Consider the following 27,279-nt stretch of genomic DNA (forward strand, 5'->3'; position numbering starts at 1 on the left):
GGAGAGAAGATATCTGCACCCTTGAGCCTGCCCACAACATCCTGTCCCCATTAAGTACCAAGAGCTGGTATCCCTTCGACCCCAAGTAGGAGCCATTTTTCTACACACGTGCTCTTAGATTGTCAGAATCTAGAGCAGAGGCTGGCTCCATTGACTCTGAAGTTCACCTGTGCTTGAGACCCAATAGCTGAGCAGGCAGATAGCCCCCAAATATGGGGAGTGTCCTGCCACTGTCCCTTCCGCACGTCAGTGCCTGCCTGTTTCCATTCTACACATCCAGTATCTGTCGTACTCTATCACCGGCTCAGTCCTGGGCCCTGACAGTGCTAGATGTAGCAATTGTCCAGGAAAATCAGTGTGGCAACCAGCCCCCCACTGCAGAAGTTCCACAGCTAGCCTGGGTTCTACGCCTCAGCTTGCACAGGGAGGGAAGAGCTTCTGCCTTGGGGAACCTAAGTGCTCAGTCAAGAGGGCTCTGCACCCACCTCCCTTCCCTCGGCCACATGGTGGGGTTTACAAGGGTTTTTCAGACAACCTGTTCCGGAGCAGAAGTACAGGCTGCTCGGGACGCTCAGACACTAGGCTGGGGCTTTAAATGTTTTCCTTGTAAAGTCTGGCCTCTGAATCCATATGTAGCTGCACCTTGACCTTTTCATCTCCGACCTCTATTTCCTGAGTGTTGGGATTACACGCACGTGCCATCATGCCTAGCTGATGTGCAGGGAATTTAAACCAGGGCTTCGTAACCAAGAGACAAACACTGTAGAATCTGGGCTACAGACCTAAGGCCCATGGTAGCTCCTGAGAGTCATTCCACATGGAGTTCACACAGAAAAGGATTTAGGTCCCTAGGGTGACTCTGATTCTCCTAGGGGAGGTCCTTCTGCTCTATCCCTTCACCAGGAGCCAAGTGCTCCCTGCCGATATCAGCCTCAATCAGCACTGAGTAGTGCTCCTGCAGAAACAAAGCCCTAAACAGCCATAAAACAAAAACAACACTAAGCCATAAATAACTTTTAAAAAACCCAAATAAAATACCCACCTATCTCGAGATGAGCATGCCTCTTCCCAGAGCCCTAAAGTAGACATTCCTTTCAGACACTGGCTGTAACTATGGCAACCTGAGGGCTGACCTAGGTCACTTAGGAGGGAAATGGCAGGCTACTCAGGGAAGCTGAGTCCTGGAGTGACTTTCTCCTGCAGAGCACTCTGAACTTCGCCTGGCTCTAGTTGAGATCTGGCTGGAAACAGTAGGTCTATGAGCTGTCTTTTGCTTTCAGCGATGGATGGAAGCTGGGGCCTGCAGGTTAGGCCTCAGGCAACCTTCAAGGAGTGAGCAGGATGTAGTCTTTGGATTGTAGTCATGTGAAGGTAGACCATGCCATCTCTAAATATTCTGCCTCCCAGCTGTGACGTGTGGATGGATCAGAGGAGGTAGCCATGGCAACCCCAGATGCTTAGCAGTGGTTCACAGACCCATCATTCCCTTTCAGCTCTGGGCAAAGTGTCATTGTCCTTACATATGCTCTCTTACCACCTAAAAATGTAATTTAGGGCTCCTGTTTAGATATGTGGTACAGAAAAAAAAAAAACCAAAAACAGACAATTAAAAAAACCCACTGTGAGCAAAAACAATGGGGGAAGCTTTTCTATATCAGTGTGTGTGTGAGTATGTGTGTGAGTGTGTGTGTGTGTGTGTGTGTGTGTGTGTGTGTGTGTGTGAGAGAGAGAGAGAGAGAGAGAGAGAGAGAGAGAGAGTTTAAGATGCTTTTCTATCTCTCTCAACGCTATACACACATGTATGTCTTATTTTTCCTTATTTTTTGCAGTTCTGGGATCAAACCCAGGGCCCTGTTCATGAGAGAGCTCTGCAAGGGCTTTACCACTGAGCCACACCCCGAGCCTTGCATGGTCTCTATGTGCATTTTCTGTGTCTTGTTCTACACAAGCTGATATCCATGAGGAACCAGAAAGGCTAAATCAGACCATTTTCTATGAGTTGGTAAACAGCTGTTGTTCCCGCAGGAGCTTTCAAATGTCCCCTTCCTCATCCCAGGCTGCCCTCCTCCTGCCAAGGACTCCGTCAGATCCCCAGGCTTTTCTGACTCAGAGAGGAAAAGGTTAACACTCACTCAATATAGTAGGAGATCTGAGTGACTGGAGAGGGCCGACGCCCTTCTGGTTGTTAAATAGTTGGACTCTGGCCCACACAGCCTACAGGCCTTTGTGTGTTTCATATATGTTTCTGTGACAGTGTGAGACAGAGCTGGGGAAGTATGCCCATCCATACACAAGAACCTGCCTGGGCCTACTTGGGACACTGTAGGTCATAATGTGTGTGGGAATGACCAGTACCACCAAAGAGACAGGGTATTGCTGTTCTCGGAGGGGCCCCCAAGGTCCTAGCTGTGGCTGTGCTGGGGAAACTACCTGGCCAGAGGCCTACAGCTACAGCCAGGGCCTATGTTCCCATCACTGCTCCCCATCTTGACTCTCTGCCAGGGCTGTGTCTCATTGCCAGGCTGGGTGTGAGGGAAGCAGGGCCAGCATTTCACAAGAAGGGATTCCCAGGGTCCCCGTGCATCCCCACTACGTGACCCAGAAGGTGCCCCGCTCCTCCAGCAGGCTGATGGAGCGGTTGGTGAGCGAGGCGGCATCCCTGGCCAGCTTGTAGCCGAAGAGGCGCATGGCCGGGCCGCAGGCAGCCTGCACCACCTGTGCCAGCTTGAAGGGCATGCTGAAGCGCCACTTCTCAAACTGCTCCGAGGAGTTCTTCTGGGTGGAATAGACGTCGCTGCTGTCGCGGGCCGCTTGTGTGTTCTTCTGGATCCAGTCCTCCACCTGTGGAGTCAGGGGGATGCCCGCGAAGCTGTACATCTCTCTGGCCTTTTGCAGCGGCCTGCGCGCCACATCCTCGTAGCGAACCAGCATGTAGCGACCACGCAGCCAGGCTGGCTGCTGCAAGCCCAGCTCTGCAGACAGGCGGATGCTCTCACAGTTGCCCCGCAACCGCTGCACTTCATCCTCGCTCAGCCGGTCCTGCCCCTCTGCCAGCCACTTCTTCCAGCTCTCGTACTTGCCCGCGAAGGCCACTATGCGTGAGGCTAGCACGGCCCGAGGGTCGCGCACTAGCTGGATGACTCGCAAGTCCAGCCTCGGGTCCTCGGCCAGCGGTTGCAGGAACTCCAGCTGCCGGATGCGCACGGCCTTGAGGGCCATGTGGTCCTTACGCCGGCAGGCCTCGGCTGCCAAGGTCACATTGAGTGGCCCGCAGCGACGGTTCCTGCAGTGGTACTTCTCGAAGACCTTCTTGACGAAGGGCGTGCACACTGGATCCTCGCAGAGCGAGCGGCTGGATCCCCGGCGGAACAGGAACTGAGTCAAGTGGTCCTCGGGCGGCGGGTTGATGAAGGGCTCCAGCACATACAGGTCACACAGCAACAGCTGCTTGAGGACATCACGGTAGACCAGCGCTGAGCCCGCAGCGCTGGCGCCCCCCTGCTGGAAGAACACGGTACGCTCGATGTGCCACAGTGGCTCGAAGAGGTAGAAGATGTTACCCTGCTGATTGAAGAACTCGCCCACGAACGAGGAGCCTGTGCGGGTGGTGGCCATGAGGAGCACGTGGCGCCGGTGTCCTGCTCCAGCCTGCTGGGATGGCTTCTCTGCTGCAGCCTCCTGCCCTTGGGCCTCCATCACTGGCTCCACGCCCAGCTGCAGGCTGAGGTTGCGCAGGCGGCTCTGCAGCTCGGAGAAGGTGGAATCCAACTCGCTCAGGGACAAGAGAGATGCATTTTCTGATAAGAGCAAGGCTGGGTCGGTGCTGTTGGCATCTGCCACAAACGGAGGGATCTGCTTCAGCTTGTCCGAGACCCTGAGTAGGGGTAAAGGGACAAGGTCTGTGACTGGTTTGGACGGCCAGCCCCTGTACTAAATAGCCTTAGCTGGGTCTCTCCTGAGCAGGCCCAGAGGCTAAGGACTGAGTGTGCTTTCTTTGGCATAAACCCAGGAGTGATTCAGTGGAAAGTGGAGCGGTTCATGATGGCTACGCACGGGCCTACTTTCACTAAAGAACTCGGGCGCTTTGCCCTCTGACACGTGTCTGGTTTGTCTGGTACAAGTCAGTAGCAGTTTTCCTGAGAGTTACAAGGTATGCAACAGGCACCAGCTGATGCTCTCCAGTCCTCAACCTACCCTCCTTGCCCGAGGCTATTAGGCAGGGCTTTGAATCCGGGAGATCAGGACTAAGAAATTGTTCCGTGTCTCGAAGGTCCACCTCACACAGCAATACACTACCAACTCAAGGAGTATGTAGCCTGTTGAGGGTCACTCCCCTGGAGCTGAACAATATACCATCTGGGCAGTTGCCCACGTTGGTACTACCCACCAGAGTGGCCATAGCCGAGACCTGCTTCTCATGGGCTCACCTTCACTCTCGACATCAAGACTTGAGGAGGGGATATGTTGCTAAAGGGAGCCATGGTGCTAGAATAAAAATACTCGGTCAGCCGGGCAGTGATGGCACATACCCTTTAATCCCAGTACTCGGGAGGTAGAGCCAGGCGGACCTCTGTGAGTTTGAGGCCAGCCTGGTCTACAGAGTGAGATGCAGGACAGGCTCCAAAACTACACAGAGAAACCCTGTCTAAAACAAACAAACAAACAAACAAACAAACAAACAAACAAAAAACCACTTGGTTATAATAGCAAAGACCAAACAGTGGCTATGTGGCAGGCCACGGGCAAAATGTAGTTACATTTTTGCATTACTCTTTCCACAAGGTGGCATCGCCAGTCACAGATTATGGAGAACCACCTTGCCAAAGTGAAGTCTTTCGCTTAAGCTCTTGCAGCTGAGAAGGGACCATATGGGGGTGGGGGAGGTGCCAGTCTAGGCTGCCCAAGTCCCACTACTGCGTACAGGATGTCAGCCTAAGACACTGGAGGGGCCTGGTGACCACTTGTAGAGGGGACGTACTTCTTGATCTCCTGAAAACTCTGTCACCTCTGTCCTCAGGCCCCTCCCCTTGATAAAGGAGACCCGTGGTGGAGTTCCTTACCTGGATATGATTTTATTTTCCTTTTCAATGAAGACAAAAACTACGACCACAAATGCCAGGAACAGGGCGTATTTGCCCCGAATCTTCAGGCTGTGTACAAAATCCTGGGGCAAAGTGAATCCTTTCTCCATGGGGAGAGGAGGTGCCATGGGGGCTCCTCAGGCTGGGCAGGCACTCAGCTCAGGGACATGGCTTGGGACCCAACTTGTCCTCTTCAGGTGGGGGGCACACTCATCCTGCAGAGAGACAGGTACTCAGGACATCCTTGTCTGTAAACAGGGAACAGAGATGTCTTCCCACCAACTTTTGAGGAGAGACCCCAGGTCCACTCTCAGAACCAGACTTGGGGTGATCTCACCTCTTTTCAGACAGGCTCTCTCTATGTAGTCCAGGCTGGTCTGCACCTTTTTATCCATCTGCCCAACCTCCTAAGAGCTGGGGTTGCAGGTGTACTCCACCACACCTGGTTGGGGTTTCTTTACTAGGTCATTTAAAGGTCAGAGGCCAGCACTCTGGAGGGAAGGCGGGAAGAACACTTGATACTCTTGCAGAGGACTCAGGTTCAATTCCCAGCACCCCTATAGCAGTTCACAGCCATCTATAACTCCAGTTCCAAGGGATCTGATGTCTTCTTTGCCTCTATGGCCACGGCATGCATATGGCACATAGACAGACAAGCAGACAGAACACTCACATATAAAATAAATCTTAAAAAGTCCCCTGGTAAACAAAGCAAAACAAAACAAAACAAAACAAAACAAAACCCCACAGCTTCCAGCAGCTGTTACGCTATTCAATAAACTTTTCTTGCTTTCCCTTAAAAAACAATCAAAACAGCAGTAAAATACCCAATATACTCACAAGGAGCCAAGATGTGATAATACAGACCCATAGTCCCAGCACCTAAGAAGCTGAGGAAGGAACATTTTTTTAAAATTTTTATTTATTCATTTATTTTTTTAAATTCAATGCTAGTTTGAGCTACAGAGTTCTGCTGGGCTGGCCAACTACATGATGAGACCTGAATGAACAAAGGAATGACAAACCCTTTTATCTACCCCATTTCCCCGAGTTTCTCTGTTGACCTCACGGGTTAAAGGATGCACAGTCAAGCATCACAGGGGCCATTTAGACAAAGGGGAGCTTAAGACACCGGTCCCCACAGGTATCTCGTAGCTGTGGAGCTGCCAAATCCTGACCAGTGAATGACATCAAGGCTACCAGTGTCACATGGTGTGGTGATACTTGTGTAAACTAACCTGCTGAGCTACCTGCCATACCAAAGTGTAACACAGGACTGTGGCTCAGTTGGGACAATGCTGACCTAATGTGCACAAAGGCCCTAACACTGTGTAAAACCAGAAGTGGTGGCCCACAACCTGTAATCCCAGCATTCAGGAGCTGGAGGCAGGAGAATCGGAAGTTCAAGCTTATCTTTAGCTACAAAACACACAGGATAGCCTGTTGGTCTTGAGTTTCCGAGAGTCTCTGGGTTGCACGAAGAGGTCAGAAGGAGTTGAGGATTGTGGTCCAGTTGCAGAGTACTATGGTAAGGGTTCATTATAAAGGGCATGAGCAGGGGACTCACTCTCTCCTCTCACTCTGGGGTCTAGCACCTTTGGCAAGATTTGTGGGTTGACTGGACCTGGTGCCCGTAAATCTGTAATCCTAGCTACTCAGCTGGTGGAAGCAAGAGGATTGCATGTTCAAGGCCTGTCCAGGCAACTTAGTAAGACCGCTTCTCAAAAAACAAAAACAAAAAGTAAAAAGAGGACAAGGAATGAAGCTTAGTGACAAAGTGAGTCTGGCATGCTGGGAGCCCCAGGTTCGATCCCAGGCACAAGCAGAATCGCAGTCAGGTTTAGGAGTTGGGCGGCTCTGTTGACAAGCACCTAGCCCCATCTTTCCCCCATTTCCAGTGGCTTTTTCCACTTTGGAGTTGCTGACCCAACCTCCTCACCCTCACGGCAATGCAGTGTTGCTAGGAGCTTTCTGGGACTGCCAGGAAGAAGGAAGGCCGAAATGAGCAGAAATGAACAGGCTGGTGGTTCCTTCACCCACCCCTGGCAGGCTGTCCCCTGTGTAGCCTTGAAGGCCCAAGGGCCAGGTGGCTAGCTAGCCAGGAGAGGGAAGGATGTAGGATTTGGGGGTTAGTTGACAGGATCCCAAAGCCAGGAGGTCACAGTGTCATGAGGGGGAGAAAGCAAGCCCAGACTGGGACTCACTCAGCAAAGACCTGGACAGAGCTTGGGCTGCAGGATGCCCCGTGTAAGAAAAGGTTTGTAAAATGGATGACATGTATTGGTGAAATTATTAAGGCCACTCCACGTAGTTAAAAGGGAGGTTTATTTTGTGGTGTAACTTACAAATGAAGGGATTGGTTGTAGGGTCTGGCAAAGGTATGGCGCAGTCTGGCAGTTTTCTCTGGAGAACTCTGCTTGGTCTACCTCCTGCGTCCAGCATCCCAGAACCAAGAGAGTGAGCCCTCCTTTCGATCCTGGGTCTTCCACTTCCTCCTCCACCCCACCTTGTGGGCGTGACCATTACCGAAGCGTCAATGGGGGTTGGAACTTCCAGGCCAATGCTGGGATGGCTATCCACTACATCTCCCCCTTTTGTCTAAATAAGAAAGTTATAACCTAATACAAAACTATATACAAAGGAATGGTTATCAAATATTGTCCAGGAGTAATGAGGGATAATGACCTAGATAAGTTGGAATTACAATAAGTGCAAACAATATCAAGCAAAAACCACATAGTAAAATCCAGGGAAGTCTAGAGCATGGGTAGGTGGCATATTACAAAGATAATTCCAAAAGGTGTCCTATCCTAAAGAACCTGAGTCTAATATTTAATGTATTTTATCTAAGATATTATACATGTATATATACTAAGTTGTAACTATAACTGCTAATCTCCGACTTCATCAAAGACCTGAGAAGGAATATAATAATACCTGAGTCACCTAATGTTTCTTAGCATCATTGGTGCATTCAAATTGGCTACAGGCCTAGAGTATCTGACAGACCATTTTCAGAAGCAGGAATTCTGAAAGACCATCTTACCCTGTCTTGGCAAAGTATAGTGGTCGCTTTTCTTGTGTCCCGCTTGTCCAGAAAGGACAGCATTTGTACTGTCAGCAGTTGAGGCAAAGGCAGTTCTTTGCTCAGTAGGCCATTTTGTGCCAAGAAGACAAACTTTCAAATGGAAATGTCTTAGAAGCCCAACATTCTCTCGGGATCAAATTGGTGCTGCCAGGAGCATTTGTGTCTCACGTCAACAGAATTCTAAGTTATTTAAATGCCATATTCTCTAGGTCCATGAAGTGTTTGAAGATTACCTGTCCATCTGACCTATGTATTTATAAATCTGGATAACCTAACTAACATAATTATAGAGATGACAAGCATAGGTGACAATAACTCTATAAGTCTTATCTACCTAAACAACCTAAGGACTAAGGCGTCCTATAAATAAGGCAAACAGTCTGTAAGCAAATGTACAGACATGTTGTGCCATCTCCCTTCTGGGGTTGATAAGCACATGTGGGCCCTGTGTCCCTTACGAGGCTGGAAGCCTCTGTTGTTTCCTCTCTTCTTGGCCTTCCCAGCATCTTCTACTCCATGGCTCTCCTCTGTCACATCTCCCTGCCAAGGTGCCGCTACACGCCATCCCTCCTGTGTGCCAGGGACAGTGGTGAAAGATACCAGGATCTCATGCCCAGCCCAGCTCTGCCTGGGCACAGCTGATGACGGGACAGCATCCTCTACCCAGATGGACCAGCTCTCTGCCTGCTGGGTACAAACAGGAACAGTAAGAGATGGAGTGCCGAGTTCCTCCACAGCAGCTTCCATTTGGTGAGGGCCATTGCCGCCAGGCCCTAGCAATGTTGGGAGTCTCCTGAGGGAGCAGAACCCAGCCTTGCCGAGATGGCAGTGGGTATGGGCTGGGACACATTCTCATTCACCACTCATGCCAATCAGCCACACAGTTCTCAAGAGCATCATCCTCCTGCCGCATACCTTCCCCTGGCCGTTGTCTCTCAGCCCTCTCCTTCTGCAATGTCCTTTTTTTCCCCCTCCTTAAATAATACCCTGGGAGGGTCCTCAGTCACCTCCAGTGAGAGAGTGGCCCTTGCTGCATTTCATCCTGGGGGCTGCGCTGCCTGGCCCTCCCTCCAGCCCATCTCTCTTCCCCTCCATTCTCTCCTTAGGCGATGGCAGCCCTCATTTCAGCATCTCACTCCTCTCTTCTGGACCCTGAGTATGGACGGCTCTGTCTTCCAGTTCATTTCCGGTCCACATTCCTCTCTCAAACTCTGCCCGCCTCCAACACACGGGGGCGCCTGGGAGCACCTGGACACACCTCAGTGGACCCCTCTGAGAAGTGGGGAGCAACTCAAACACCCAGCCCAGTACTCCGGGTAACTCTAGCTGCTGAAAATCCCCCATGCACAACTCAGAGCAGAACGCTAGCCCTCCGAGGCCCTTGAGGATGGGAGCCACATCTCCCTCCCAGCCTCTGAGCGCACCATCTGGCCCCAGCCCTTCCTGCTACTCCCCACCTGGTGGCGCATCCTATCTGGTCTCTTCAACGGTGTTTGTTCTTAATGTGTGCCGCAAGACCATTCTTCTTCTTCCAGTATGACCCAGAGAAGCAAAAAACCCTATTCCTTCTCGGCTGACTTAGCATCCAGGGCTCACTGCAACGATACCTCCTCCAAGTCTTTACCTGCCCTCCTCCATCACTCTCCCGTTTTTCGTATGCTTTCTTTCTTTCCGGGATGCAAACATTCTCTTTCCACTGGGATGTCTCCAATGCCTTTGCATTCCAGGTGAGGCTGGATAGAGAGACAGCAAAGCCAAGGCAGCAGTGTGGGAAGAGGAAGGAGCCCCTCCTCCGCGGGATCTAGTTTAGGGTTCTCATTCACGCAGCTGAGAAAACCAGTGAAATTGCTACAGGTTCAAGACTCATTTTTCTAAGGTGAGGAGGAATTTCAAAGAACAAACGAGCCACGCTTAATTAGAAACACAGGGCTGAAGACCTTTGCAACTTTATCCACACTTCTGTCCACCACAGACCCGAGCAATGCACCTCAGCTACATCTTACAATTACATTTCATTTACAAATGAAAATTGTTTAAAAAAAAAAAAAAAGCCCGCCAGGCACGGCAGCACACGCCTTTAATCCTAGCACTTGAGAGGCAGAGGCAGGCAGATCTCTGAGATCAAGGCCAGCCTGGGCTACAGAGTGAGTTCTAGGACAGCCAGGGCTACACAGAGAAACCCTGTCTTGAAAAGTCAGAAGGAGGAGGAGGAGGAGGAAGGAAGGAAAAAGAAGAAGGAGGAGATGGAGGAAGAAGAAAAAAGAGGAAGGAGGAGGAGAAGAAAAGAAAGACAGACAAAGAGAAAGAAAAGAAACATCCATCTTGTGGACACTACAGCAGAAAGCCATGAAGTCACACTAATCATTGATATAAGGCACTGAACCCAGTCTCTTCCTGACCATCAGATTTAATGTGGGCACTCACATGTGTTTTCACATCTCCACAATAAACCTTGTTCTGTTTCACACAGACTTGTCCTGAAATCATTTTTCTGAAGTGTAGTCAATATCCCAGTTTCACCCTGGTGGAGGTCCCTGGGCGGGAGGGGCATGGCTGGCTGGCTGGCTGGATGGATGGATGGCTGGACGGATGCCCATCCAACAATGCTTAGCCCAGCATAAGATGCTTAGACATTCTATGTTGACAGACAGTACCAGTGGAAAGAAGAATGCTAACTAATCCCATGCATGAGTGAACCGTGTGAGAGAGAACACACTGGGCATGTGCTAGGATGTGGGGTAGGTGGGACCAAGGGCAAACGTCACACTTCAGTCTTGCATCCTCATTTCTTGGGGACTTGCGGCTCAGGACTCTAACCGCTGTGTGCTTATGAAGGGAAGGGTGGGAAAGCCCCCGTGGCAACTGGTGGCTCAGAAAGGGAGGGAGACAGCTGAGGTGGGCGAGCCTTGCCAAGCAGGGCACCAGTTTCCCTCTCCTCGGGGATATTTCCGCTCAGGCATCTCCCAAGACTTGGCAAACCGCCTCACTGGAGAACTGGCTCCTCACTTGATGGCCTCCAGCCAGGCTCTTCACTGAGACCCCTGATGGGTTGCAGCCCAGCCCTGCCTCTGTCCATCCTTCGGGAGGGGTCCCAGCAAGGAGACTGAGAGGGAAGCTCTGATAAGGGCCTGTGCTTTGCCAGACATTGCATTGGGCGCCAAGACTCCACTCCCCTCTCTCTGGGACCCAGAGCACGGCGGAGACAGCCTCAGCTGTTACATGCCTGTATGCACAGCTTTTCCAAGTAGAAGAAAGGGGCCCCGCAGGCCAAGAGGAAGGATTGGCCACTGTGAGAAAGTTGTGAGTCCACTTATGGAGGCCAGAAGGCTGATCCCTCTGTGGGGCCCAATCGGAAATAGGCATCTGTGAGAACTGTCCCTGAATCCCTAGAGAGAAGAGATAAGGGGTGGGTCCTGGGACTCTGCCAATCCACTGGTCAATCAGGATGGAGAAAAGAAATACTGAAGTTACCTGTTTCGGATGAGCTGGGTTTGACCATGCACTGACCTGTCCAGGCTAGACCCTATTTCACACGGAAGCATCTAGAGATGACCTGGGAAGTGCACACCCCTCCCTAGCCTTCCCTGGTGTCATGACTTTAGTTCTGACAGAACAGTACATGCTCAGAGGATGTTGGTGGCAAAGTGGGTGAAGGAAGAAGAGGAGGAACGAGAGGGTGAGGATGTGAGGGCAGATCTGGCTAGTGCTCCACATCTCAGTATTGTGGTATTGAAGCATCCCAGCATCCCAGCAACCCAGAACCTCAGCAACCTGGCATCCCAGGGCTCTAGCTTCCTTCTCTAGAATGAACACATGTCCCCAGGCACAGTGCATGCCTATAATCCCAGCACGTGGGAAGTGGAGGCAAGATGACCAGTAAGTAGGTCAAGTGCACCTGCAACACACACAAAATAAACCAATGTAAAAAGGAGAAAAAAAAAGACAAAAAGAATGAGTCCATTTACTGTGGTGGTATATTGTGTACCCTAATAAAATTTGCTTGAAGATCAGAGGACAGAACAAGTCACTACATTAAACATAGATGTCAGGCTGCAGTGGCAAACACCTTTAAAGCTAGCACTCGGGAGGCAGAGATCAATCTGGATCTCTGAGTTCAAAGCCACCCTGGATTACATGAGATTGGTTTAGTCTAGGAGAGAAACAGAGCCAGACAGTGGTGGCACACACCTTTAATCACAACACTTGAGATCTCGTGCCTTTGCTTGGGAAGCACATATGCCTTTAATCCCAGCACTAAGTAGGAAGTGATGGCTGGGGAGAAAGGTCTATAAGGTACAAGGAGACAGGAACTGAAGCTTTTCAGGCTGAGGAGTCCTAGCGGTCAGACGTGGCAGCGGCTTGTTCCTTTGTCTCTCTGATCTTTCATCACTTGCCCCAATATCTGGTCCAGATTTTTTATTCCAAGACCATTTAGCAATTCGTGTTGTACAATTTCTTGCATACATCCAACCACAGCCAAGACAGAAGAGCGGGAACAGTCAGAGGCACTCATAAGGAGTACGGGCCTGAGCCCTGGTGAACTATAGAGCTAAGGGCTAGCCTGATGGAGCTATGATGTAACCCTGGCAAAAATCAGCCCAAGGCACCCCTCCATCTTTCATGCTGGTGCATGGACATGGGAAGCACCCTTTCTATACCTCCACCCGACAGTCACAGTTGCTTGACATGCAAGGCCTAGAAAGCAGTACCCTGCCCCGCCCCATTAGACCCAGCAACCTGCCATTAGCTAGCCAGTGAGGCGTGGTGACTGGTGCCCAGGCTGCCTTCAGCCACACAGCAGGCAGCCTGGGAAGCAGTCTGCTCTGTTCAAAACTATCCCTGGACACCAGCCAGGCAAAGCAGTGAAATGTTCCACTAGAGGGAATCAGCTGCCACCCCTGGGGCTCAACGTGCTGAGGCAGCTAGAGATGCTGTTGACAATTCTCATACCTTTTGATGGCGCTAATATTTTGACAATCACACGCTTGCCTCACTTTGAAAAATGTTGAACTTCAAAAAAGAAAGGCGTGAAGGAGCTTCCTAGGAGTGGTATAAGGAATGCAGGGGCTGGGATGGGGATATAGCTCAGCTGGTAGGGTGCTTGTCTAACATGCATGAAGAAGCCCTGGGTTCCATCCACAGCGCCCCCCATACAACTGGGCATTGTGGCACACGCGTGTGATCCTAGCACTCAGAAAGTGGAGGCAGGAGGATCAAAAGTTCAAGGTTATCGGGCTGCATAATGAATTTGGGGCTGATCCGAGATATAGGAGACTTTATAAACAAAACAGAACAAAACCAACTAAACAAACAAAACAGATGCCCAGTGTGGGAATGCCATTTGTAGCTCTTGCTACCCAGGAGGCGGAGGCAGAAGGATTACTTGTCTGTGCACACAGCATCCATCTGGAAAGATAAAAGGGGTTCTGGCAAAGGATGGTGGTGGTGGTGGTGTGACTGCACTTAGTGCCAGGAAACTGGGCATTTAAAGTGGTGGTTGTTTGTTTGAAAGGATTTATCTGTTTTATTTTATTTATGTTCTCGAATGCTTTGCTCACATATATGTATGTGCATCGGGTGCATGTCTGGTACCTGCAGAGGTCAGAAGAGAGTGTTCTAGTCCCTGGAACTGGAGTTACAGGTGGTTGTGATTTGCTGTGTGGGTAGTAAGAACTGAATCCGAGTAGAATGCTGCTCTTCCATCCCCTTAGAGGTGTGAGTTTTATGTTATACTATGTACTTTTTGTTTTACTAAATAAACCTATGGGCAAAGGCATAAGAAGAACTAAGGCCTCTGGGAGGGTCCCTACTCTTTCCTTGGATGGTGACCTTGGCTTCTGATGCCCCACAGGAGTAAGCGCAGCTCCTGGCCTGTGGCAGCAATCAATAGATATCTATGGAATGAATGCATGGTCGTGTGTGGTGTATGGAATGTCGGCTCTTGCTTTGGGTATTCATCTTTTCTCCCCAGTGTGGACAGCGTATTGGGCACCTATAAGATGCTTGATTTGGGACTGGGGATGTAGTTCATTTGGCAGAGTGCCTACTGTGCATAAAGCCCTGGGTTCGACCTCTGGTACCTCATAAAACCAGGTGTGGTGGTGCACAGTTGCAATTTTTAGCACTTGGGAAGTAGGGGCAGGAGAATTAGAAATTGAAAGTCATCCTCCTCAGCATAGTGAATTGAAACCCAGCCTGGGCTACATGAAATGCTGTTTTTTTTTTTTAAAGGATTTGATTTAACTCTCCTGCAAGGAGAATATTGGTATAAAGCTCAATGGAAGATGCTCATATTAGGGCATTGAAACAGAGACCTAAGGGTCTACCAGTGGCCACAACCGTCTTTGTTCCTTTGGTTCGTTATTTATTTATTTATTTATTTATTTATTTATTTATTTATTTACTTATTTATTAAAGAGTCATAGTGAATATCATCTGTCATCCTAACACCCAAGAGACTGAGGCAGGAGGATTTCTGTGAATTTAAGGCCAGCTGGGGACTCCATGGTGAGATCTTATCTTAGAGCAAATATCATGAGCTCTCTCTCTCTCTCTCTCTCTCTCTCTCTCTCTCACACACACACACACACACACACACACACAGAGAGAGAGAGAGAGAGAGAGAGCACTGTGATGCTGTAGGGGTGCTTTGGGATTCTTGCTTTTTGTTTGTTTTGTTTTGTTTTTCGAGACAGGGTTTCTTTGTGTAGCTTTGCACCTTTTCCTGGAACTCACTTGGTAGACCAGGCTGGCCTCGAACTCACAGAGATCCGTCTGCCTCTGCCTCCCGAGTGCTGGGATTAAAGACATGCACCACCACCGCCCAGCTGGGATTCTTGCTTTTGTTTGCTATCTTCTGGGGGCAGAGCCAATCCACTAAAGCTGACCCGGAAGGTTACCCGGAAGGTGACCTGGAAGGCAGAGCCCATTTGCTCTCCCCGCCGCAGACATTTCCCTCTGGTTAGCAAACAGAACTTTCCCATCCTTGAGCTCGGCATCCTGCTGAAGGACTCTGCCATGACCCCAGACCAAATTCCAATGGTCCTCTTGCTCCTGTGTGCAAACCTTCCCTCCAAGAACATGCACCCTGCACACTCAGCCTCAAGCTTTTAAGACCATAAGGCCCCACCATCACATTAACCTCAAGGTTAAGAACGGTCAAAGCCCAGAAGTTTGCAAAAGTTGGGACAGAACACCAGTGGACAAGAGGCTCACTTTACCCCTCTCCTTATCCCTATCTACTTCTGGCCCTCACCTGGTGCATGGTTCCTCGAAGGAGAGAGGAGGTGGACAGAGACAGTGCCTCAGAACTGCAAGGAAGATTCTTGCCAAGCCAGGCCACAGTGCAGCTGGCAAAGATCTCGACATGGCTAATTTTACAGCCAACATTCTTTAAAAGTCTTGAGGCTTTCCCACAAATGGATTTTGGGGTTTGGGGAAATTTGGGGGCAAAGCCACTGGGGTGTGTCTTGATCATGAACACAGTCTGCTCTGAATATTACAGCAGAGAACTGTGGTGTGGTGTGCAGCTGTTAGGGAAAGCATGGGAGGGCAAATTGGAGGCATGCCTTGGGGAAATATACATATATCTCCCATATATGGGCTCTATATTAAAGTGTCTTACAGGCTGTGGTCCAGCTCATCCAACAATGGCTGTCTACCAACAGGAAGTCCAAGAATCCAGGAGTTATTCAGTCCACAAGCCTGTATGTCTCAGCTGGTCTTCAGTATACACTGAAATCCTGAAGTCTCTGATGCCAGCGAAGGAACAGACTTGTCCGTGAGAGCAAGAGCAAGCAGGCAAACAGCAAGAGCTTCCTCCTTCCATGTCCTTTACACAGCCTGCCACCGGAAGGTGTGGCCCAGACTAAAGATGGATCTTCCTGCCTCAAAAGATGCAGATTAAAGGTGGGTCTTCCCACTTCAAATTATTTAATTAAACCAAATCCCTTGCAAGTGTTCGCTTGGGTTTTAGTTGATTCCAGATGTAGTCAAGTTGACAACCAAGAATAGTCGTCACAGCCCTCGATGCCATTTCTTGGAATAGTCAGCAAAGAACAGGACATCCTGGAGTCCTCTGTGAGGGGAGTTCCAGGGGACCCACGGACACAGCCGCAGCATTCACCCAGTGCCCATGTGCTCCTCCCCATGGCCCTGCTTTGCGGCAGTGACGTGAAGACCACGTGGCTGGCTCTGGTCTGTGGGATATGGGCGAAAGTGACACAGGCCACTTCAAGGCCTGGTGCTTAAAATAATTCCACACATTCCCCAGAGACTGTGTTAAATGGTCGGCCACATGTTTGGATGGGCTTAGTTCAAGATGGAAGCAGCTGGATTCACGCTGCTGTGGGAGAGCCAAATGTAATATGTGAGAAAAAAAAAAAGCTTTTGCCGTGTCAAGATACTCAGATTTAGGGTCTGATTGTTTCAGCAGCAAACCCTGTCCCTTTCCTGGTTAATACAATGCTGATGGGGGTGTCCTTCTGGAAGAACTGTTTGGCCAAAACAATATTATTTATAATATTATTATTGTAGTTTATTTATTGTTGTTGTTGTTGTTGTTGTTATTATTATTATTATTATTATTATTATTATTATTATTGATGAGAACAGAACCCAGGGCTTTGCACTTGCTAGACAAGCACTCTACCACTAAACTAACACCCAGCTCCCTTACTATTATTATTATTGTTGTTGTTTATGTGAGCTAGGGTCTCATATATGTATTCCAGGCTGGCTTAAAACTAGAAATATAACCAAAGATGACCTTGAACTTCTAATCTTCTTGCTTCCACCTCCTAAGTGTTATGATTCCAACTGTGAGGTACCATACCCAATTTTTGTTGTTCTGGTTGTTGTTTTGTTTTGTTTTTGAGACAGGGTTTCTTTGTGTAGCTTTGCGCCTTTCCTGGATCTCACTCTGTAGACCAGGCTGGCCTCAAACTCACAAAGATCCACCTGGCTCTGCCTCCCGAGTGCTGGGATTAAAGGCATGTGCCACCAACGTCCAGCATACCCAATTTTATTAGTTTGCTGTGCTGGACATCTGTCTTAGTTAGGGTTTCTATTGCTGGGCAGAGACACCATGACCACAGCAAGTCTTATAAAGGAAAACATTCCACTGGAGCTGGCTTCCAGTTCAGAGGGTTAGTTCATTATCTTCATGGCAGGAAGCATGGTGGCGTGCAGGCAGACATGGTGCTGGAGAGGTAGCTGAGAGTTCTACATCTGGATCCGCAGGCAGCAGGAAGTGACAGTGACACATGGGTCAGGCTTGAGCTTCTGAGACCTCAAAGCCCACCCCCAGTGACACACCTCCTCCAACAGAGCCAACTAGTGCCGGTCCCTAAGAGCATATGGGACCACTTTCATCCAAACTACCACAGCGTCTTGAGTACCTTTTTGTTATCAGAAAGAGACATTGTGACCAAGGCAACTTATAAAAGCAAGTGTTTAATTTGGGAGCTTGCTTACCGGTTCAGAGGGGGAGTCCATAAACATCATGGCAGTGGGCAGGCATGGTGTGGAACAGTATCTGAGAGCCCACATTTTATCTGAAAGCTGGAGGTGGAAAGGGAGAGTCTAACTGGGAATGGCATACCTCCTCCAACAAGGCCCCCAAAATTTCACCAACTGTAGGCAAGGCATCCAAATATATGAGCCCATGGGGGCCGTATTCATTCAAACTACTACACTGAGTATTAAATCCAGGGCTCCATGCATGTTAGGCAAACACTCTACCAGCTGAGCTACATCCCCAGTCCCTACTATCTCTTGAGAGAGTGTCTGACTATATAGCCCAGGGTCATCTTGAGTGTCACAGTTCGGAATATGCATACTCTTTTCTGTGGCTTGAATGTTGGTGTCCCTCCAAAATTCTCATGTTAAAGCTGAGTTCCTGGTGTGCCAGGGTGAGAGGTGACACCTTCAGAGAGTGACTAAGGTGGCTAGGTCCAGAAGGCAGCATCCTTGTGAGTAAAATTAGTGTCCTTGTAAAAGAGGTGTGAGGAAATTTAGTCACCTCTTCCCTATGTGAGGATGTGGCATGAAGGTGTCATCTTGGACGTAGAGAATGAGTCCTTTATTAGTCACTGGATGTGCTGGCACTTTGATTTTAAATTTTCCAACCTTCAGAACCATGCTTGACAACTGTCTGTTATTTGTAAATCTCCCAAGCAATGACACCATGTTAGCTGCCCCAACTGACTAAGATGCTCTAAGATGCATGTTAGGCAAGCGCTCTACCACTGAGCTAAATCCCCAACCCACAGCCACACTCTTACACGTGACAAGAAACAGCTTGCAACCGTGAAAGGCTCACTGATACCTTTACACATATTAACACCTTCTCTAATGACCAACTTTTCAACCTGAATTGTGTCTATGCAATGGCCATATTGAAGGTGCACATGCTCGGGAAGCTCAAGGAGGGAGGAGGGCAAGGGCTGGCCTTCTATGGGGACATGGCTCTTCTTTTCTGTTCCTCACCTCCACAGAGACAGCTCTGCTATACAATTTGAGGTAACTGCTCTGATGGTCAATTTTGATTGACAGCTTGATAGAGGGACTTGGAGTCCCCACGGTCCGTGAAGGATTTTCTGGATTATGCTAATTAAGGTGGGAAGTCCTACCCTACATGCTGGTTACACCATTCCACCGGAGTCCTGACTAGATAAAAAGAAGTAAGTGACTCAGGCGTGGTGGTTCATGGCTTTAATCCTACCACTCAGGAGGAGGCAGAGGCTAAAAGATCTCTGTGAAATTGAGGCCAGCCTGGTCTACATAATGAGTTCCAAGATGGCTTAAGGCTATATAATGAGACCCTGCCTTGAAAAAAAAAAAAAAGGAGAAAGTGAGTTAAGCTCAAAGATTCATCACTTTCTGCTTCTTGGCTGCAGATGCAAAAAGTCCACAGTGACCGACAGTCTCCCGCTCCTGCTGCTGCGCCTTCCCTGCTAGGACACACTGACCCTGCAATTGTAAACATAGACAATCTCCCTGCTTCCTTAGGTTGCCTCTGTCACACATTTTGTCTCTGCCGTGAGATGAGTCACCAACAACAGGGTTGCCCTGAGAACCGGCAAAGTGTATATAAGGCTCTCAGTGGAGAGGAACATGTGCCCACTTGGTTGTTATTGCTGGTCTAGACAAATGTCAGCCAGGGCCTGTCTGTCCTATGGCACCATCAGCCTGCATGCCTTGGTGTATTTCTCCTAGCTGGGTAATTTACTGCAGAAGACAGACACTAGCTGGCTCACTCTGGCTATTCCTAATCAGTCCAAGCAATCTTTATATAACTGTCGCAGTTACTATTTCTGGGCAAGGGCTCGATGTTATTGTTTCTACCATTATTTGGGTTCAGATACCGCTGGACATACGCATGGCTCTAGCCAGACAGTTTAAAGCTTCTCAGCTAGGAGGGCAAGTTAATTTCAACTCCTCACGGAGGCTGATTGGTGAGAAAAGGTTTCCTGTAATGCTGAATTTGAACAGGGACATCCCACTGGGAGAAGAGAACTGGGATTGATTAGTGATGTCTGCACAGGTGGAGGAGAAGCATCCCTGTTATGAATGTATAGAACCTGCTCTGAAGCGATGGTTTTCAATCCTGCATGTATGACAGCATGTATGAACCATCTAGAGAGCTTAAAAAACTCCTGATGGCCAAGTCCCACCTTGTGAGATTATGACTATATTGGTCTCGGCACAGCCTGGGCATCAGGACTACCGAAAGATCCTTAGATGATTCTAACCTGGCCTTAGGAAAGACCAAGAGCTGCTATCTGAGAACATCGAACCACACAAGCCCAGGACAACTGGGAGACAGCAGAAGCTGCTGGCTGCTACCTGCCACATACCAGCTCACCAGCAAGGCCACCCTGACAGGAAGTGCTAATCTTTCCCTCCTTCCATTTCATCCTTCTTTTGACTGAGATTCTTTTTTTGTTTGTTTGTTGTTTTTCGAGACAGGGTTTCTGTGTAGCTTTGGAGGCTGTCTTGGAACTCGCTTTGTAGACCAGGATGGCCTCGAACTCACAGAGATCCACCTGCCTCTGCCTCCCGAGTGCTGGGATTACAGGCGTGCACCACCACCTCCTGGCTTGACTGAGATTCTGACTATTAAGTCTAGACCTGAACTCTCAGAAATCTTTCTGCCTCAGCCTCCCCAGGGCTGGGATTATAAACAAGGACCATGATGTCTGCCATGGAGCTGGGTGTCTGGCTGACTAAACACAGAAGCTAGAAAGAATAGGTCTGTGTACCCTGTGTTGACGAGGACCGAGTGCTTGGGAAACTTCTAAGACTATAGGTGTAGGATTCAGTCAAAACCAGCCCCCGCTGGACATGAGCAGAGCCGACAAAGTACTTACTTACCTGGGTTTGATGCACAGTGATATCTTCTGTAGCTAAGTCTCCCTCTGCCTTCCTTTTCTAAGGACTGTTGTGATTCTATTTGGGGTGACCCAGCTAATCCAGGGCACTCTGCCATCCCCAAACCCTTAAATGACACCCACAAAATTCCTTCCACCACATAAGGTAACACATCCACAGAGGTTCAGATATGGACAAAAATATGTGGTGCTGAGGATTCCTATCTGGCCTTCCACAAACACCTACCTCTTCAAGTTGGGGTGCTGTGCTGAGGTGCTAAACACAGTCAGTTAGGAGGGCCAGGGCTGTCTAATTCCAGCTGAGTATGAGATCCCTTAGATGGCAAAGCCTAAAACTGTCAGTGCTCTGAAGATCCACTGTGAGGAAGGGGTTAACATTAGCTCCCTGAAGCCTGTGGGGTTGTCAGAGTGGGCTCATTGTAAAATCTCCAAATTCAAGGGGCATCTATACCCGTTATCCCACACCTATTAGCACCAAACCTCAGGGCCCAGGAGTCTGTTCAATAAATGCTTGTTGAGGAGGGTGAACTGAACCATTCCTAGGGGCCCCCAAGAGGGGGATGGATGAGAAGGGTCAGAACCCAGAAAATGAAGAAAAAAAGAGATCCTGTGGGCAGACAGAGGATAAGGCCTCGGAGTTAATCTCACACCCAGCATTGACTGCCTAGGAGTGGGGGCAGGGCTGGTATCTTTCTCCTCCCCCGAAGTCCAATAGGAGTGAGGGGACCCGATCTAGCCATCAAGGGGCCATTGTTACTGGAACAGAGGAGGCTCTGTGCCCACTAACACTCTCGTCCTAGCTGACCTGCTCGCAGCTGAGCTGGCTGCTAGCTTAGGGAATGAGGCTAGGGAGGGGCTCAGGGGACCCAAAGCTACTCGGGACAATCAGTGTTGGGACCGAGAGTCCCACAAACCTGTCTCAGAAGCAGACAGGCTTCAGTGCTGGGAGAGTTCTCTAGGTAAAACTGGAAAGCCAGGGATGGCCAGTGAACCCCAGCAGACCCTAGTAGAGACAGAGGGAGCACCTCCCCACTGGGAAAGTTATGCCTGACCTACCATCTCCCCCTAGAAAAATAGAAATGTGAAATCACTGAGTAAATGGCGTCTTTCATATCCCCTAGAAGTGTTTTCAGTAGGCTGGGTGGGGGGCTTTATGTTCTGTGGGTTGGGGATTCCAGAGGCAGGTCACTTAGCTAGGGCTGGGCACAAGTGCCCTTTGCTTGGAGCTTTGAACATTCTGCACTCTGTATAAATGGTGTAAGCTAGATTTTAGGAGGACAGTGTTCAAGATGCCCAAAGATACCAGGTAAGGCCACTAGGGACCACCTTGACAATCCAAGATCATCGTTACCTCTTGTGCTAGCCATCATCCATTCTCAGCTGTTCCATAAAGCAAACCCAAAGGAGTCTGCTGGCTAAAATCAGTCCACGACAAAGCTGGGTACAATGGCATACATCTACAAGCCCAAGATGGAGACCAGCCTAGGCTGTATACATACAGTGAGTTCGAAGCCAACCTAAGTTACATAACAAAACCATCTCAAAAGGGCTGCCAGGCCACAGCAGCAGTGGTACTTCAGAATTCTGTGGTATGCAAACCTTTGGGCCAGGCCAGCATCACCTGAAGAACTCTGGAGGTGCAATCTTGGCAGGCTGCTCCCACAGGTCCGAGGCAGATTCGACCATACACTAATGGTCAAGATCCTATCTCCTGCTCTCTCCTGATACAAGTCATGTTTCAAACTGAAGGATGCGCAGTCTGTTTAGGAAGTCAGGCAAACCCTCCACAGAATGATCTTGTATAAAACAGAAAACACCAGAGCACCTCATGGGTGTCAGGAGGAGGCATACACGGTTCCTAAGACTTTCAGTTATGTCTATCTGTGTTGAGGTTTTAGTTCAAAAACCTTGAAAGCCAGTGTTTTACCCTGAATGTGCTCATCAAGACTGGCTCCTCTTTTGTGGTTTGCCTGAATGTGGTTTTTAAGATGGTGGCGTGAAAGTCCCTCTGGCCCCACACAGCACAGCCATGTCCCTTCAGTCCCATACAACACAGTGGGTGGTACACAAACAAAGACTACTTTCAGGATAGACAGCTCTGTGAAACATCACCCCAATTATTTATTTATTTATTTATTTATTTATTTATTTATTTATTTATTTATTTATTTAGGTTTTTCGAGACAGGGTTTCTCTGTGTAGCTTTGCACTTTTCCTGGATCTCACTCTGTAGACCAGGCTGGCCTCGAACTCACTGAGATCCACCTGCCTCTGCCTCCCGAGTACTGGGATTAAAGGCATGTGCCACTGCCGCCCGGTCATTGTCCCAAATTTAGATCAAACTGTGTATTTATCTTTATCCTGGTGTTGTGGCACAGATCTGTCATCCTAACTCTCTGAAGGCTGAAGCAGGAAAGCCAGGAATTGAAGGCTAGCCTGGGCTACATTGAGAGACTCTTGTCTCAAAACAACAAGGTTTTGCTGTTGTTGTTGTTGTTTGTTTTTGAGGGCCAGTGAGACCTGTTCAGTGGGTAAGGGAACTTGCTGTCAAACCTGACAATCTGAATTTGAGCTCCAGGACCCACATGGGTGGGAAGAAAGAGCCAACAGGTTGTCTCTGACCTTCACACATAAGCCTGTGCATCTGTATGGATGCATATCACCTTCCCATACACAAAATACATAAGTAAATGTAAAAAAAAAATCACAACAAATTTGATTTTAAAAAAGTCATAGCTGGGCAGCTGTGGTGTACGCCTTTAATCCCAGCACTCGGGAGGCAGAGCCAGGCGGATCTCTGTGAGTTCGAGGCCAGCCTGGTCTACAGAGCAAGATTCAGGACAGGCACCAAAAACTACACAGGGAAACCCTGTCTCGAAAAACCCAAATAAACAAACAAACAAACAAACAAATAAATAAATAAATAAATACAGTCTGGGCACATGGCAAAGAAGCCATTGTTGTCCCCTTTGAAAGATGAGGTATTAAAGGGTCTTGAGAAGCATCCTGCAGATGTCCTGGCTCAAAGAACGTAGGGCAGGGGTGGGTGCAGCTTGGTGCCAGAACATTTGCCTGGCACACATGAGGCCATGGATTCCATTCCTGGTAGTGCCAAACAAACAAAGAAAAGTATAGGCATGGATAAATATGCACTTTTAAAGTCTAGCTTTGTGGTGGGGTTTGAAACAAAAGGATAAATGATGTCTCAGTCAGCTACTGCTCAACAATGCCGCGTAACAACACTCTCCAAATCTTGGTGACTTATCACATCAGATATTGACTTTCCTTAGTTCCGGGTCTCTGGTTGCAGGTGGGTTCTGTTTCACGCACGGAATGGCAGAACTTGGAACAGACTGGATCTCTGGGTGAGTTCTGGTCTCTTTTACATAGATCCACATTCTGCATGGATCAGTAACTGTGCTGGTACGTGCTTTTCTCAAAATAGATAAAAAACAGTAGAGGATACATGAGAAAAACACACACATACACACACACACACACACACACCACACACACACACACACACACACACACTGAATGCTTCTGCCTGTGTCACTGGCTAAAGCAAACCCCATGGCCACACCTAACGTGACATCCCTAACCCTGAAGCATCGTCTGTCCAGCCAGGCATAAGTGGATAGAGCAAGGGGTAAAGGAGTGAGGCAGTGGTCCAGGCTGCCATAGAAAAAGGAGGAATGGGGGACGGTGGGTGGAAAGTGAGGAGGAGGAGCGGGATACCTCATTAACCCTGTTAATTTAAGAAACACAAGATGAGCTGGGCATGGAGCACACACCTTCAATTCCTGCAAGAGGTAGGTGTATCTCTGTGAGTTCCAGGTCAGCCAGGGTTACATACTAAGACTGCCAAGGAAGGAAGGAAGGAAGGAAGGAAGGAAGGAAGGAAGGAAGGGAAGGGGAAAAAGGAAGGAAAGAAGGAAATACAAGGGACAGAAAAAACATGGTATTTGATGGTGGTGGATAGCGTGGTTTGTTTGCATGTTTGGATTTTCTTGTTCATGTTTGCTGCTTGTACTTTGAGACAAGGTTTTACTGTGCAGCCCTGGCTAGCCTGGAACACTTATTAGATAGACTAAGCTGGCCTGGAACTCACAGAGATCCATCTGCTTACCTGGAGTGCTGGGATTAAAGGCGTGTGCTACCTATCCCCACTCTCTCCTTCTACTTTTAAAATTTTTTTGTTTGTTTGCTTGGTTCTTTTTGAGAGAGGGTCTCACTTTATAGCCCTTATAGGCCTAGAACTCACCATGTACACCAGGCTCAAGCTCATAGAGACCTCTCTGCTTCTGCTTTCCTAGTGATCCGTTGCCCACTCTCAGGGATGGATGTAAGGATCTTCCTGTCCCTCTGTGGCAGAGGAAGCTAAAGGACACTGTCGGGGATATCAGAAAGCCGCCTCACTCCTTCCCTGGGCAGCAACAGGTCACTGAAGTGCCCTTAATGCTTTCTCACATATCCCCTGAGGCAAGATGCAGGAATGGTCCCAGCCAAGATGCTCAGAGGGAGCTGGAGCTACTTGGCATTATCTTAAGATCCCCTTGGACTGATGGCACCCCTGAGGTGGGGGTGGGGGTGGGGGTGTCGCCTCTGTGCTTTGGGCGGTGCCCAGCTGAGTAGAGTGAAGTGCTGGGTCTGTAAAAAGGCCGGTTTCGCTAAGACCGCTGTAAAGGGCTCAGAATTGGAACACAGGCAGAATCTCAGGTTATGTGTTCCAATCCTGGTGACAGTCTGTCCTTGATGCCACCCTGCCCAGCTTTCTTCCCGGGACTTCATAGCCCTCTGCCCCCAGCTAAATTCAGGCCTAAGACAGCCTTCCTGACATTACATGGGCTCTCTTAAGGTTTAGATAGAATGGGCAATTTTCTATAAAGGAGAAGTGAGAAAATTTTTAAAAAGTAAATACATAAATACAAAGAAGCTTACAAATCTGTCCTTGGCTCCCCTTTGTCATGCTGAACATTTATGTCAGAAAAAGAAGTTCACAGGCTTGAGGCAGCAGATAAAGAGGCAGACAGAATGGAGTGGGACCCAGGCCAGTCCAGGACCGTCTTCTCGGGTCCCTAATTAGAAGGCTGGTAGACTCTGCCAACCCGTTGGATAGCAGGGGCCTAATCAAAGTGCCCTTCTCTATGAGGTGAGACCTCCAGTTTGCTCTCAGCAGAAAACCCTCGCTGGCTGCCTGTGTTCTGCAGCCTGTTGGAGAGACTGGAAGTGGGAGAAAATTCAGACCCAGCTCACTTCTGGGGGTCTCCTTGGCTCCCTCTTTCTGCATTGATCCCTGATAGACTCTGCCCGAAAGTCAGTCACCAAGCCCTTCTACAGGTCTGGAGTGTGCGCGCGCGTGCGCGTGTGTGCACACACACACACACACACACACACACACACACAGAGAGAGAGAGAGAGAGAGAGAGAGAGAGAGAGAGAGAGAGAGAGCCCTACTATGTCTTTTAGGTTAGCCCAACCTTAAGAACCTGTCAATGAGTCAATCCAATAAACCCTGTCTGCTGGCCTCATACAGAAGGCTTTCCCTTGGGGAACATGGGGAATCTTGGATTTTATCAACCAGCAATTTGTGAGACACCTCAGAGTACACCCCCCAAAGCTATGGGTTCCATGCCCAGTACCATAAAAACTTGAGTGTACACCTGTAATCCCAGAACTTGGGAGATGGAGGCAAGAGAATCAGAAGTTCAAGGTCATTCTCTGCTATAGGGAGTTCAAGGCCAGACTGGAACTTATGAGACCCTGTCTCAAAATAATTTTTAAAAGACAAAACTACATCATCTGCTTCTTATAGACAGTAGTGAAAACAGAGATATATCTAAACCAGTGGTTCTCAACCTGTGAGATGACCCTTTCACAAACGACCGTTTCACACGGTTGCCTAAGACCATCAGAAGTATCAGATAGCTACATCATGACTCATAATAGCAGAAAAATTACAGTTATGAAGTGGCAACAAAAATAATGTTATGGTTGGGGGTCACTACAGCATGAGGAACTGTATTAAAGGGTCACAGCATTAGGATTGCTGAGGACCACTGATCTAAACAAATGAAGTGATAAAGCATGGTACCTACTCCAGGCTGAGGAAAGGTATCAAGAACAAGACCACAGAGGACACCAGATGCGAACAATGTGTGACAGCTGGCTCTCTGAACCCACCCTGTTCTTTGAGCTGAAGCCCTGATCTGGAATGCTCAGGAGGTATGGGAAACACTCATTCACCAGGCTTTGGGATAGCAGGGTAGCTGGTGCCTGGGCCTTCAGCGAAGGCATCTGATTTGCCAGTGAGTACAAAGGTCTAAGCCATGTACTCTACTGAAAGAATTTTCATCCTAAAATACTCTCCAAGATCAATGTATGGTCTCACTCAACTAAGGAGAGGCTCCCCCCTCTTCCTCCCCTCCCCTCTCCCATCCCACTATCTGAAAAATGGAAAGAACTAGCTAGTATGGTGGCTCACATCTGGAACCCCAGCCCTCAGAAGGCTGAGGCAGGAGCATTGCAGTAAGTTCCAGGCCAGCCAGGGATACATAGCAAGACTTTGTGTCAAATTAATTATAAATAATCATCATAATATTATAATGTATATTATATATAATAATTATAAATGTATCAAATTAATCTATAAATAAATGCTTCAAAATAGGTGGCACACACACTTGTAGTGAGGCAGAGGCAGGTGGATCTCTGTGAG

At 48.8% G+C, this 27,279-nt stretch overlaps 1 protein-coding gene across 2 annotated transcripts; it reads right to left on the bottom strand.

Moving 5' to 3' along the window:
• Positions 1 to 1,718: 1,718 nt before the first annotated feature.
• Chst3 (carbohydrate sulfotransferase 3) lies at positions 1,719 to 17,725 on the bottom strand. 2 transcript variants are annotated; one of them, XM_036167033.1, is made up of 3 exons: positions 17,644 to 17,725; positions 5,061 to 5,296; positions 1,719 to 3,874 (listed from the first exon to the last, which is right to left on the bottom strand). In XM_036167033.1, exons 2-3 carry the CDS (start codon positions 5,207 to 5,209, stop codon positions 2,590 to 2,592), a joined length of 1,434 nt encoding a protein of 477 aa, XP_036022926.1. In that variant the 5' UTR covers positions 5,210 to 5,296; positions 17,644 to 17,725; the 3' UTR covers positions 1,719 to 2,589. The 2 variants fall into 2 exon arrangements, with proteins under 2 accessions (XP_036022926.1, XP_036022927.1); XM_036167034.1 differs by lacking the exon at positions 17,644 to 17,725 and adding an exon at positions 5,419 to 5,535.
• Between the last annotated feature and the right edge of the window lie 9,554 nt (positions 17,726 to 27,279).

The sequence above is a fragment of the Onychomys torridus genome, chromosome 18 (assembly GCF_903995425.1).
Source record: "Onychomys torridus chromosome 18, mOncTor1.1, whole genome shotgun sequence".
Taxonomy (NCBI): Eukaryota; Metazoa; Chordata; class Mammalia; order Rodentia; family Cricetidae; genus Onychomys; species Onychomys torridus.

Bases quoted from the DNA above. Each gene is read 5' to 3' on its own strand.
- Chst3 (XM_036167033.1), bottom strand. From the start codon at position 5,209: ATGGCACCTCCTCTCCCCATGGAGAAAGGATTCACTTTGCCCCAGGAT. The intron at 3,875-5,060 runs GTAAGGAACTCC...ACCCCTACTCAG, and splicing joins GAAAATAAAATCATATCCAG to GGTCTCGGACAAGCTGAAGC.